Source organism: Sphaeramia orbicularis, chromosome 8 (assembly GCF_902148855.1).
Source record: "Sphaeramia orbicularis chromosome 8, fSphaOr1.1, whole genome shotgun sequence".
Taxonomy (NCBI): Eukaryota; Metazoa; Chordata; class Actinopteri; order Kurtiformes; family Apogonidae; genus Sphaeramia; species Sphaeramia orbicularis.
In genome coordinates this window covers 8,487,430-8,501,854 of record NC_043964.1, presented here as the reverse complement: position 1 = coordinate 8,501,854, position 14,425 = coordinate 8,487,430, and the positions used below count along the sequence as shown (strand labels likewise).

The 14,425-nt window shown below is 32.5% G+C and overlaps 1 protein-coding gene across 1 annotated transcript in view; it reads left to right on the top strand.

The window, feature by feature from the left end:
* Nucleotides 1-2,910: 2,910 nt before the first annotated feature.
* The window catches only part of LOC115423999 (myosin phosphatase Rho-interacting protein-like), a 42,431-nt gene continuing 30,916 nt past the window's right edge, over nucleotides 2,911-14,425 (top strand). The window contains exons 1-7 of the mRNA XM_030141059.1: nucleotides 2,911-3,122; nucleotides 6,115-6,192; nucleotides 6,276-6,341; nucleotides 8,567-8,718; nucleotides 8,791-8,875; nucleotides 9,923-10,082; nucleotides 13,454-13,613. Coding sequence (XP_029996919.1) covers nucleotides 2,997-3,122; nucleotides 6,115-6,192; nucleotides 6,276-6,341; nucleotides 8,567-8,718; nucleotides 8,791-8,875; nucleotides 9,923-10,082; nucleotides 13,454-13,613 — 827 coding nt within the window. The 5' untranslated portion in view covers nucleotides 2,911-2,996. The remainder of the gene's footprint in view (nucleotides 3,123-6,114; nucleotides 6,193-6,275; nucleotides 6,342-8,566; nucleotides 8,719-8,790; nucleotides 8,876-9,922; nucleotides 10,083-13,453; nucleotides 13,614-14,425) is intronic.

Genomic DNA, 14,425 nt, shown 5'->3' with positions numbered 1-14,425 from the left:
TTGTGTTTTTCTGACACTGAATAATTTGAACATTAATTAGAATTAATATGTGACAATTTTTGAAAAATCACTATTTCTTGGAGCAGTTAACTAGGTTTTTCATGTTGTTGATTATTTTCTACATTTTTGCACATTTTATTGATTGAATTTGTTTATGAGATAATTTTCTTGACTACTTTGTTCATTTTGATTTACTGAATTTTGCTGGTTTTCACTCATTGAATCCAAATGAACACAATCATTTCAGTCTTTTTTTTTAAATTATTTATTCTTTTTTTCCCCCACATCAAGAAAATCCAGTTTTGAGAAATTCTTCATTTATACCATTTTTGATGGTTCATAAAAAAAAAAAAAAAAAAAAAAAAAAAAAAAAAAGGACACTTTAACTATTTGAGGACTGTTCTTATAAATAACTATGTATGTATTTTTCATTTAGACTTTTATTGTCTAATGTGTATCTCACTAACAGGCTCTTTTTCTCCACTACGGTTTGTTGGATCTGATCAGTTTCTGCTCCTTTAAATTAAAACCCTCATCTTTAAAATGACAGTAAATATTTATCTTTAATCTGATCTGCCTCCGAAATATATCACATTCCTCAGATCAGATACAAGGTTTGTAGAATTAAGTAATTGCTCCTCGATAAGTACCTTTTATTTTGAAGGAGCCAACCGGAAGTACCTCTACACTATTGACGCTATTCGAGCAGCATTTTATTTGTCATTATCCACTTTGGCTACAACAGAGCAGCATATTAAATATTACAATATAATCATAGAGCGATTGAAGTTTCGGGTTCTGCATAAATAAATCCAGATTAGAATCAAAGAGAAAACATTGTTCATGTAAACTAAGTGAGTGAAATATTATTTGTAAATCTGTACAGTTATTGTTAGCTAGCGGTATGCTAATATAAGCTACATTAGCCTGCTTAGTTGCTGCAGTTGACTGAAAGTTACATTTTAAAAAGTCGCAGCTACAGTTTTCCTGCGTCCATGTCCTGCTACATGTAGTATCAGCAACATCGGCTAAGTTTTCTGTTCAAGAAAAAAGTGCGTTAAACGAAGATTTTTAACCACAAACTATGGTTTTAAGTCATATTCCGCCCCCTAGCGGCTACAATAAGTAAGTACAGCAGCGGTTAATTGTGTCAAGTTAGAAATAAGACAATATAACATGTACTTCTGCTTTATACTCTAACAATAAAATACGAAACCAGTACATGTAGTTATGCACTGTGTCCACTAGAGGGCGCTAGAAACAGCTATTTATTTTAAATATTTTAACAAACCAAAATTATAATAAATATTCATGTAGTAACATTAAAATCAGTATTTTGACACCTTGTATAAGTACTGTTACTTGTATATAAGTGTTGTCACAGTGTCTACTTGTACGTTTACTAGTATTTTATTATTCTTTTTTTTATGGTGTATATTAGTACTTTGAATTATAATTGGTTACACATGTTTTTGTACCTTGTATTTGAGTGCTTTCACAATGTGTATTAGTACGTTTGCCTGCAGTTCAATATTTTTGACAGCTTGTATTAGTACTTTTACTTGTATGTTATCACAGTGTGATTTTGTACTTTTACTGGTAGTTTATTATTTTTTATAGTGTATATTAGTACTTTGAATTATAATTGTTTGTCACGGTGTATTTGTACCTTGTATTTGAGTGTTTTCACAATGTGTGTTAGTACTTTTACCTGTAGTTGAATGTTTTTGACAGCTTGTATTAGTATTTTTACTTGTAATTGAATATTTTCACACTATGTATTCATACTTTTACATGTAGTTGAGTGTTTTTTATAGCATGTATTAGTACTTTGACATGTAATTGAGTACTATAAGAACTTTTATTTGTACTTTTACTTGTAGCTAAGTGTTTTCACAGCGTGTATTAGTACTTTTACCTGTAGTTGAATATTTTTGACAGTTTGTATTGGTACTTTTACTTGTAATTGAATATTTCTGACAGCTTGTATTAGTACTTTTACTTGTAGTTAAATATTTTTGACAGCTTGTATTAGCACTTTTACTTGTAATTGAATATTTTTGACAGCTTGTATTGGTACTTTTACTTGTAGTTAAATATTTTTGACAGCTTGTACTAGTACTTTTACTTGTAATTGAATATTTTTGACAGCTTGTATTAGTATTTTTACTTGTAGTTAAATATTTTTGACAGCTTGTATTAGTACTTTTACTAGTAACTGAGTATTTTCATACTATGTACTCATACTTTTACACATAGTTGAGTGTTTTTTTTTATAGTGTGTATAAGTACTTTGACATGTAATTGAGTATTTTAAGAACTTTTATTCATACTTTTACTTGTAGTTGAGTGTTTTCACAGCATGTCTCAGTACTTTTACCTGTAGTTGAATGTTTTTGACAGCTTGTATTAGTACTTTTACTTGTAGTTGAATGTTTTTGACAGCTTGTATTAGTACTTTTACTTGTAGTTGAATGTTTTTGACAGCTTGTATTAGTACTTTTACTTGTAGTTGAATGTTTTTGACAGCCTATTAGTACTTTTACTTGTAATTGAGTATTTCCACACAGTGTATTCATACTTTTACATGTAGTTGAGTCTTTTTATAGCGTGTATTAGTCAGTACTTTGACCTGTAATTGAGTATTTTAAGAACTTTTATTCGTACTTTTACTTGTAGCTGAGTATTTTCACAGCGTGTATTAGTACTTTTACTTTTTGTTTAGTATTGGTACTTTTATTTTTGGAGTTTTCGTGTATTTTTACATGTTTTCGCCTTATTTTCGGTCTTTCACAGAACTACAGGTTGCGTTTATTTTGAAAGTCTCCGCCGGAAGTTGCGTTGCGTTCATTGTCGGTGGGTTTTGCCATGACTACCAGCGTCAACACGGCGTAGATGATCCGTGTTTGACAGCTGTTTTCGGAGGGTGAAGCGGCTCCGGTCGGGGCGGAGGAGCGGGCTGTGTGCGGCGGATTGACCGCGGAGGAGCCTCCAACATGTCCGGGGAAAAGGTCACGAGTCCCTGCAACAAATTCCAAGCGAATATTTTCAATAAAAGTAAATGTCAGAACTGTTTCAAGTCCCGGGAACTGCATCTGCTCAACGACCAGGACATGGAGCAGGTAAGAAAACACACTTTTATTCATTAAAAAAAAAAAAGAGATACAGCTGTGGTTTATGGTTTTATCTGAAAATACTTTTTTCTAACTAATTTCTTAAACTGTTTTCTTCTTTGTTCAAACCCAGACTTTACTTGTTTGCTCTTGAATCAACCATTTATCCATTAAGTAAAAGTAAAAAGTATTAAATTAAATAAGTTATGTAGCAGAAAAAAAAATATTATAGCCAACAAATAAGAATAAAATAGATATAGGATTAATTTTATAACAAAATAAATGAATATTTTAATCAGAATATGAATATTAATCAGTAAAAGAAGCATGAAAATCTTATTAAATGAAATCCATTCAGAAACATCTCTGAATGATGGTCCTAAAAGAAAGAAAACAGGGGTATAAATAAATAAAAACCCTGCACAGATACCAATTTATGTGGTAAATCCATACTTGGAGGGATTTGTGATAGCAGAAGTGTTAAATTTGTCAATGTAAAAGTTGGTTATTTGTGGTTTTAAGCTGTTTTTATGCTCAGAACATGACAAATATGAGACATTTTAGGAACATATGCATAATATTTATTGTATGTTTTTAATTAGAGCCTAAATAAACCCTTAAGACAAGAAGATTTAAGTTGCATTAATGGTATTTTTCTCCTCCAGCCTCATGCTAAATCAGAAAATGTCTTATTTTTAATGCCTAGGTGGATACCAGACAATACATTTACCTTTTACTCTGTTCGATTACTCATCGATCCTTCTGAACACAGATGTTTATTGCATTAATATGTGTGAGTAGATGCACATGAGAGTAGGTTGTGGTTGTTCCTGCAGCTCCGTCATGTCATGGATGATGTAAGGATGGCAGCCTCTTCCTACATGCCTCACATTGTTCAGATATGTTATTACTGTCTGTCCCCTGCTCCTTTGTGCCCTGTAATTTCAGCCGTGTTGCTCAACCTGCACTGAAAATCTGTTTTTATTACAAATCCAGTACATTTCATCTCATTTCTAACATGTTGTGAAATATACCAGGCTGTAGACTAATATTAGTGAGATGGAAACCACAGAAGGAAACGTGTTCTGTCCTGTTGCATCGTTTTCTTTTACGACACTTTTTTCAATTTCCAAATAAAATACCTTCAGCTATAACTTTTTTTTTTTTTTTCAGATTTGATAACAGATTAATGTACAATTAAGACTGTCAAGACTTGTTTGGATATATTTGATGCATTTCCAAATTCTTGTTCACATACATCATGATATAAGTGGTCCAAAACTGTTCTAAACTCTGTATTTTTTGATGAAAAATAGAATATTTTCTTGCAGAAGGACCTTAAGTCTTCCACAAACCCAACAGATACTTGCAGAGAATTCATATTTTACATTCAGAAGTCAATTTATGGTGAAATAACTTGTATTTTTATGCTATTTGACCTGTTCCACACCAGTCTTTCACATTATTAGTTTTATATTTTTATGTAAATATCCAAGCAGCTCATCTTCATCATGTTTTCAATCAGTTTCAGGTCTGAAATCTGCAGCAACAATGTGTGTTTTGATGTGTTTATTAACTTTATTAACAGTATTTATTTACAGAAAATCACAACAGATGAATGTAAAATCCAGATCATCAAGACCTTTTTTTTTTTTTGGATGCATTTCTAATACTTAGTCACATATATCATAATTAAAATGGTGTAAAACTATTCTAAATGATGCACTATTTAATGAAAAACCTAATATTTTCTTGCAGAAAGACCTTCAGGGCACATAAGTGTTTCACAAACTCAACAGACGACTGCACAGAATTCATATTTTACATTCAGAAATCAGTATTTGGTGAAATAACCTGTATTTTCATGTTTTTTAAACATGTTCTTTTACATTATTAGTGTGTGTATTTTATGCAATAATCCAAGCAGCTCAACTTTATCAATTTCCAGAGGTTTTCAATCAGGTTTAGGTCTGAAATGTGCGGCGAGAGGATGTGTTTTGATTTATTTATTGACTTTATTAAGAGCATTTAGATTAAAAAAGATAAAACTGAAGGAACTGGTCTCTTTAAATACATTCAAAGTCATTTTAACTGAATGGGAAAAGGATAAATCTGGATTTTAAGTTTTTTTTTAACTGATTGAATTCAGGTTTGGCTTTGAGATGCTTTTAAGGAACATTGTTGTAAACTTTTAGTACCTTTTAAATTATTGATGCTGTTTTATGTGTATATTTTTAGTTTAGTGTTTTATGTTTTCATTTAGAACTGAGTTTTATCATGTATTTTATGTACATTTTTAGTGTTGATGTATAGATGGAACCTCTATTTTCTGTAACTTCTGCTGCTGCTGTCTTGGGCAGGACGCTACTGCAAAATAGATCTTTAATCTCAATGAGTTTCTTTTTATGTCCCGGTTAAATAAAGGTTAATTTATTTGCAGAAAATGACAACAGTTTACATGTAAGTTTTTCACAGTTTTTTTTACATGTTGTTTCATATTGTTAGTGTGTGCGTTTTATGCAAAAATCCAGTCGGCTCGTCTTCATCACCTTTTCTCTCAGGTTCAGGTCTGAAATCTGCAGTGAGAGTATGTGTTTTGATGTGTTATTAACTTTATTAGCAGCATTTATTTGCAGAAAATGACAACAGATTACATGTAAGACTTTCACAAACCCAACAGACGGCTCCACAGAATTCATATTTTACACTCAGGAATCAGCGTTTGGTGAAATAATGTGTATTTTCATGCTTTTTAACATGTTCTTTCACATTTTTAGTGTGTGCGTTTTATGCAAAAACCCAAGCGGCTCATCTTTATCACATTTTCTCTCAGGTTTAGGTCTGAAATCTGCAGCGAACGCATGTGTTTTGCTGGTGAAAGTAGATGTCTGTGTTTGTGAACATGTCAAATATCTACTTTTTTTATCCAGTATGTGTTTGTTGAGTCCAAACAGACGCGTACATCCACCCTCTAACCGTCCTCTCTCCTCCTTTTCCTCAGGCCAAACCAGTCTATGGGGGCTGGCTCTGTTTGGCCCCTGAGGGGACGGACTTCGACAACCCCATGCAGAGGTCAAGGGTGAGGCTGGACGGACCAGATCTCAGATTCACATTCACAGTCTGACACTGCGTTCTGACTCTTTTTATGTGTTTTAACGACAGAAATGGCAGCGGCGTTTCTTCATCCTGTACGAACACGGCAGCCTGAGCTTCGCACTGGACGAACTGGTGAGAAACTGAACCCAGAGACAGTTGGAAGGTGGAACTGAATAGAGGAAGACAGATAAATCGGCTGGGAGATATATATCGGGCTGATATATTGATTTTTTTCAATATTGGGCATTGGCCTTAATGTTTTTTTTGTGAAAGCCAGTATTTGATTAGTAGTAAAAATGTTATGAGATATTTGATCAGGCACCTGTGTGGGTTAAAACAGTACTATGTGTATGTGTATTAATAATTTCATTTATATTGATGCTTAAAAATCCTAATTATCTGAGTGTTTCAGTTGTATTTTAGGGCCAATGTGTTTAACCCATAAAGACCCAGTGCTATTTTTGTGACAGTTCCCAAATGAATTTCTCATCTAGATTTAACCTTTCTTAAATTATTTGTCACCATTTATTATAATATTATCATCTGTATTTTGCTTTTTTTTTTCGGCGAAAATCATGTTTTTTCCTGTATTTAATTTACTGATCATGTAGATGTTCATTAAAGCTCAGTTTAAAGTTGAGGGTTATTGTATCCGAAACAGAGAAAACTGAAGAAAAAGGGACTTTTTTTTAGCAAAGATATCAATAACTGAACTAAAAACAAGTGTCTCCATCCACTGTCCATGGGTTTTACTGGTGAATCAATGTTATAGAACACAGGTGTCAAACATGCGGCCCGGGGGCCAAATCCGATGATATTAACAATCAGTGGTGTCAAAATCATTTTAATTCAGGTTCCACGTACAGACACATACAGTCCAATTAGATTTCAAGTGGGTCAGAACCAGTAAAATATTATCATAATAACCTATAAATAATGACAACCCAAAATTTTCTTTGTTTTTTTGGTGAAAAAAAGTAAAATTACATGAAAATGTGTACATTACCAAACTAGACTTTTACAAAAAACATGAATAACCTGAACAAATATGAACAAACGGAAATGTCTTACAAAAAGTCAATGCAATTTTACCAATATTCTGCCTGTTACTAAATGTTTTGTTCGATTGTAATACACATGTGTAAATGATAAATTAATAAACCGAGGCAGAATATTGTTAAAAATTGCTCTTTTTTTCTTAAGACAATTCAAGTTATTCGTGTTATTTACATTTTCGAAGAAACTTTGTAGATGTAAACCTGATCATAATGGAATTTTACTTTTTTCACTGTTATTATTTTACTGGTCTGGCCCACTGGAGATCAAATTTGGCTGAAAGTGGCCCCTGAACTAAAATGAGTTTGACACCCCTGTTATAGAAGATGATGGTGTTTCCACAGTAACTACTGAGCCACTGAACGTCCAAATGGGTCATATCTGATGACCATGAGAGGATGACAAACTGTATTTTACACCAATTATTTACATGTATTGATAGGATTAGTGGATCATCAGGTATTAAACAGTTTACATCAGTTGATGGTTTTGATCATTGACAAAAAAAACAGCCTTAAATATCGGCCTCAAATATCAGCCTCAGAAAAACCCATGTTGGTCGACCTCCAGCGCTGAACAGTAATCCTGGTGTTCTGTGCATTTACAGTGAGCTGCAGCTTTAGGCCAGATGTCGACAGCAGAACCACAACAGATGATTTGGGCTTAGTGAGTCCTTTAATGCACCCCCCCACCCCCCACCCCACCCCATCTGTGATCCCTCAAACCTCAAACATAGACCACTGGAAAATGCTCCATTAATACAGGGTCGATGTGATGGTTCATGAGTTCACATTATATAGTTTAACCCATAAAGACCCCAGCGCTATTTTTCTCTCTATTGAACCTTTCTTAAGTGATTTACCACCATTTATTATAATATTATCCTCTGTATTTTGTGTTTTTTCTGTCAAAATCAGGTATTTTTGTATATTTGATTCACTGATCATGTAGATGTTCATAAAAGCTCAGAGTAAATTCAAAGGTTATTACATCAAAACAGAGAAAACTGAAGAAAAACGGACTTTTTCAGTAAAATCTATCATTAACTGAACATAAACCAAGTGTCTCCATCCATTGTCATTGATCCAACTCCATGGGTTTTACTGTTGAATCAACGTTGTAGAAGATGACAGTGTTTCCATGGTAACAACAGAGCCTCTGACCGTCCAAATAGTTTTTGCAGAGAAAGATGATTTGTCTTTGTGAAGGCTCATCAACAGTGTTTTATTCTCTTTTTAGTTTCTGGGATAATATTATTGTTATGATGTGACACTGGTTCATCTTTGCTGATTCTCCTGCAGCCGAGTACTTTACCCCAGGGGACGGTGAACATGAACCTCTGCACCGACATCGCAGACGCCGAACCGAGGACAGGTCAAAGAAACGCACTCTGCATCGTAACGCCCGAACAGGAAATATTCATCCGCGGAGACAGTAAAGAGATCATCAACGGGTCAGTATCAGCCACATCATACACATCATCATCAGTTTTGTCATATTTCTAAGAGTTTTGTGTCTTTACCAGGTGGAGTGAACAGCTGGTGGTTTATCTAAAAACGAACAAGCAAAACCAGAAGAAAAAACGCAAAGTGGAGACTGTTTCTGCCCAGGTAACGACGCAAAAATCAACTCAATGTATTTAACCCTGTGGTGTTTGGAATATAAGCCCTTTAACCACCGACAGCGTATTATCTGCACAGTGACGCAGAAATGGCAAAAACTTTTTCATACAGTTGTTTTTTGTTTTTTTTCACTTTACGCTGCTTCTTATATTTTAATATTTCACATCCATCACCAGTTTATTTTCTTGATCCCACCCATAGAGGCCTGTCATAACCACCAAAATTGCATAATCTACGCAGTGCAGTATTAATGTCACATTTTTTTCCACAGTTTTTAATTTTTTTTTTTTTTTTTTTTACATTTTTTTGTATTTTACTTGAGCCATAAACAAAGATACCAAAGACTCAATAACTGTCGTGTTTTTTAACCCTTTAAATGCCATATTTGTCATGCAAACACTATATTTTTGGAGGCAAAAAACACCAAAAAACTTTTTTTTTTTCAATATACTAAATAAAAATTGGGATATTTATTTATTTATTTATTTATTATGTTTGATTTGTGTGTTTTTTAAACTGCTTTTCTGATACTTTCAGCTGTTTCCCTGATTGATTTTTGGATTAGATTAGATTAGATTAGATTAGATTAGATTAGATTAGATTAGATTAGATTAGATTAGATGAGCAAAACTGAAATACGGATACAAAAGGAATTAAAAGACTATAAAAAGGAAAAAGTAAGTAGTGATAACAGAAATAACCATAAAAAAACAGTAGTAAAAGCAAGCAATTGTACATTAGACAGACCAGTACTAATAAATAATAATAATAATAATAATAATAATAATAATAATAATAATAATAATAGTAATAATAATAATAATAATAATAATAATAATAATAATGATGATAATAAAAGCAATAAAAATAATCGTAGTAATAGTAGTCGTAACAATGACGTCAATATCAATAGTAATGATGATTGCAGTAATGGTAATAGTAAGTAAATAATTATTATTATTAATAATAATAACAACAACAACAACAACAGTAATAATAATAATAATGTATTTGTGTTTTTTATCCAAACATCAGGAACCCAGTCCACCCAAGATGGCCGCTACTGTGCCATCCTCAGAGAGCACTACAGCGTCCAGTCGATGGCAGGACAGTCAGCGGGGTGGGGGGGTGAATACAACCCCCATGTGGACCGTTGCCGACCCGGACCCCCCCAGCCCAGAGCTCACGGCTGCAGGTGCACCACAGAAAACACACATGACAGATACTGTAGGGACGGCGGTCTTTCTCGTCCGCCATTTCCTGTCCTAACGCCATGCAGATGTTATTTACACTCTCCATTTAACCCTTGTTTGACCAAGAATGTGGGTCGTGTTTGTGTTTCTGGAAACCGGCTGAAGGAGTTTTTGTTTTAGCAGGAAGTTGAGTAACATAAACACTCTGAGGGATGTTCAGGAAGGCGTTTGTGTGACCGTCAGGCATCGTAAAAACAGATCATTAGACCCGATCCATAAAAGAACTCTTAAACCGGCCCTAATGAGCTCATGGTCAGCGATGGACAGGTACTAACCCCGACAAATGAACAACAAGTCAACAATAAGCACAAAACAAAAAAACAAAATTAATTTAGAATTCAATCAAAAAAGAACAAACTAATCAGAAAATTAAGAATAAAGGAACAAGTTACCAACAAATTGAACAAGAAGAACCAAAATCAGCAACAAAATGAATCAGAATGGCTAAACTAATTAACAAAATGAACAAAAAAAACCTAAATTAACAAAAAATCAGCAAAGTGATCAATGAAATGAACAAAAAAACAACATAATTATCAATGAAATGAACAAAAATGAACAAAATAATCAAAAATGAACAATAAATGGACAAAATAGCATGCAAAATTAGCAAAAACAACTAACAACAACAAAATGCACAAAAATGACTAAACTAATCAACAAAATGTACCAAAGTAGTCAACAAAAGCAAGCATAATTGAACAAAATAATGAAGACAAGGAGTAAAACTTATCAGAATAAGCAACTAAATAGCCCTAAATAACAAAATGAACCAAAATGGATGAATTAATTAAATAATCAATGAAAAAGACCAACATTTACCAAAATAGTCAATAAAAATGAACAGATTTATCAACAAAATGAACAAAATAATCAACAAAAGGAATAAATATGAACAAACTTATCAAAAAATGAATAATAAATTAACCAAATAACACACAAAATGAGCCAAAACAGCTAAAATAAGAATGAAAATGAGCCAAAGTGGACACCAGCTCACATCTGGCCTCAGATTTATTGCAGGGTCTGCAGAGGTCCTGTAATAAGGTGTGGATTCACTCCTGCTGACTGAGCCCAGGGGCCGATTTATTAGAGCCACTGAGGGCCCACAAAGGTCCCTGAGAAGACAAATCAGACAATAACAAACAGGACGGCGTCTAATGAAAGACGCTCCATCCAGGGTGGAAGTCCAGCAGAGATAGAGCTCAGCAGAGACTGAAATCAGTCCGTTATACCAGGTTTTATCTTCCTGAAAATCATGAAAAACTTCTATAAATTTAGATAATTCCTCTGCAGAACCTTCTTGCATAAAAGAAATTGAAATTGCTCATCATCAACATCGAACAGAATCTAGGTTTTTTGGCTGCATCATCCAGCTCTGAGCAAAATTTATAAGAGTTTGTAGTTTATATAACTGATCAAATTGTGATCATAAATGAAAATGAAGAAAATGAACAACTAAATTAACCAAAATTAACAAAGCAATCAACAAAATGATCAAAATGTGCATAAAAGTTGAGAAATGTAGAGAATTATTAACAAAATGATCGAAAACGAATGAAAGTAACTAACAAAATGAATTAAAAATAACAACAAATGATCAAAAATTACCAAAGTTATAAAAAAAAACAAAATAATGAACAAAAGTAATTTAAAAAATGTACTCAAACAATCAAGAAAATGAAAAAAATGAAGAAATAATCAACAAAATGAACAATGAATGAACAAAAAAATCGACAAAATGCAAAAAAAAACAAAAAACAAACAATCAAAATGAGCCAAAATAACCAAAATTGTCAATATAATAAATAAAATTTACCAAAACAATCAACAAAATGAAAAAAAAAAAATTGTGAAAATAATAGACAGAATTAACAAAATTTATCGCAATAATCAACAAAGTAAAGAAAATAATGAACAAAATGAGCAAAAACAACTCAAGCAAACAAAACAAAAACACAAACTGACTAAACTAATCAACTAAATCATTTGTTAATTAGTTTACTTTCAGTATCCAGTATCGGTAAAAACCAGTATTAATCAATACTGAAAATGTAAGGAGTTTATTTAGTTTAAGGAAGAGAAGGCTTAAAAGTCAACCTGTAAAGAAAACACTTCATCTTTCAGTTTATCTCAAACATTTGGAGACATTAGTCTGAACTATAAAGCTCCTGTTTCTGTTTAATCCTCTCTCATTGCTGCAGATGAAGTTAACAAAATGCCTCTTGTTGTTGTTTCTCTGTGATTAATTAGCCGTCATGTGGAATAGAACACGTTGGTTTTAACATTTCCATAGAAACTGTAGGAACACACTGGCATCTGCACCTTTAACCTGTTGAAACCATTCTAATGTTTTTCTGCTTTAACCTTCTGGTATCCAGGGTAGCATATTATGCACACTTTATTCTTCATGATATAAAATCTCATATTATTTTTGCACAATTTGTATTAGGGCAGAATTTTAAAGTTGTTCATTTTTGCGTGTTTTTTTTTATTCTGATCCAGGCACTAAAATCAGCACATTTAAAACAGTAGAAATGTAACATTTGATTTAGCACAAAAAATAATAGTATATATTAACCAGTGTTGCTGTTAATCATTGACATACGCTAAATGGACAAAAGTATTGGGACATGTTGCATTCAGGTGTTTCTTTTCTAACAGGGGTCTGAGATACAAAACAATAACAACAAATCTCATAATATAGTTTTATATTGGGATAAATATCACTGCATTGGTTTTAATTGTTATCTTTGCTTCCAAAATGCCTCAGAAATTTCTCTCAACATGATTTTCTTTATGTTTGTTTTTTTGTCCATGACAATGATTTTAAATGTTCTACCTCTAAATTCCTGCTGTGACAGTAAATTATCATTTTCTACCACAACTAGCCATCTACTTTATTCACATCTCACTTAGGAAGAAAAATCTTCCATTACAATTTAAGGAAATATTGTTTTGTATTCCAGACCCCTGTTAGAAAAGAAACAACTGAATTCAATATGTCCCAATACTTTTGTCCATATAGTGTATGCCATGCTGCAAAAATCCAAAAATAAGCAATCCAAATTTTCTGTAATATACTAAAAAAAAAAAAAAGTTTTATGTGTTTTTTGCATCAAAAAATGCGGTTTGTTTACAAATATGACATTTAAAGGGTTAAAAAATATGACGGTTATTGAGTATTTGGTATTTTTGTTTACAGCTCAAGTTAATAAAATGCAAGAAAATCTAAAAAGTTAAAAACAAATTGTATGAAAATAAATATGTTTCCTTCTGTAAAAATGTAATGTGTTTTTGTGTTGTTTCATAGACGATGTTCCCGTTTACCTCAGTCCGACTCTGAATCGACGCGGTCTCGTCAACTCCTCGGACTCGGAGGAGAATGGAAACCCCAGACCCCAGGAGTCTGATCCAGATCCAGAAAACATCCAGACTTCAGCAGACGACAAGAACCAGAGCCAGAACAGAAGGTCAGAAACAGACTTTAACAACAGGCAGAGCTGGGACCAATAAAAGCTGCCAGTGTTGGTTTGTCTGTGGGATGTTCTCTGGATTAGATGGGGTTGGATGAAATGGAAGAAAATGGTGAAAAATCAGCAAGTAATGATTTAAATAAGAAAGTTCAATAAGGAATCAGATTGAAATGATATGGTTCATTTTTTATTTGATGTATGATGCCTTAAAACAAACAAAATAAGCATGAAAAAAGAAAAAAAATTGAATAAAAATGATAAAAAGTCACCAAAGTTATCAAAGAACAACAAAATAATAAACCAAATTAACAAAAAATTAATGAGATTTACTAAAACAATCAAGAAAATGAACAAAAAATGAAGAAATAATTCAAAAAAAATGAACAATAAATATATAAAAACAACCAAAATAAGCCAAAAAGTGAACCAAAATAGCTGAAATAATCCACAAAATGAAGACAAAGCAATCAACAAACTAAACAAAATGAGCAAAACTTACCAAAAGAACCAACATAAGGGGAAAAAATTAACACAATAATGAACAAAATGAATAATAAATTAACAAAATGAGCAAAAATAAGCAACAAAAATTAATGAGATGAACAAAAAAAAAATTAATGAAATAAACAATAAATAAACACAATAATTACCATATTCACAAATAAGCAGCTGATCCTTTGGTAAATCAATTCATTATGTATTTTATTCATTTTAATCTAAAATATCTGAACTGAAAACGGTGCAATGATGAGGTGCAGATCTATGGGTTTCAGATCTGGACTCAAAACATTTCAGCAGGTTTAACTTAA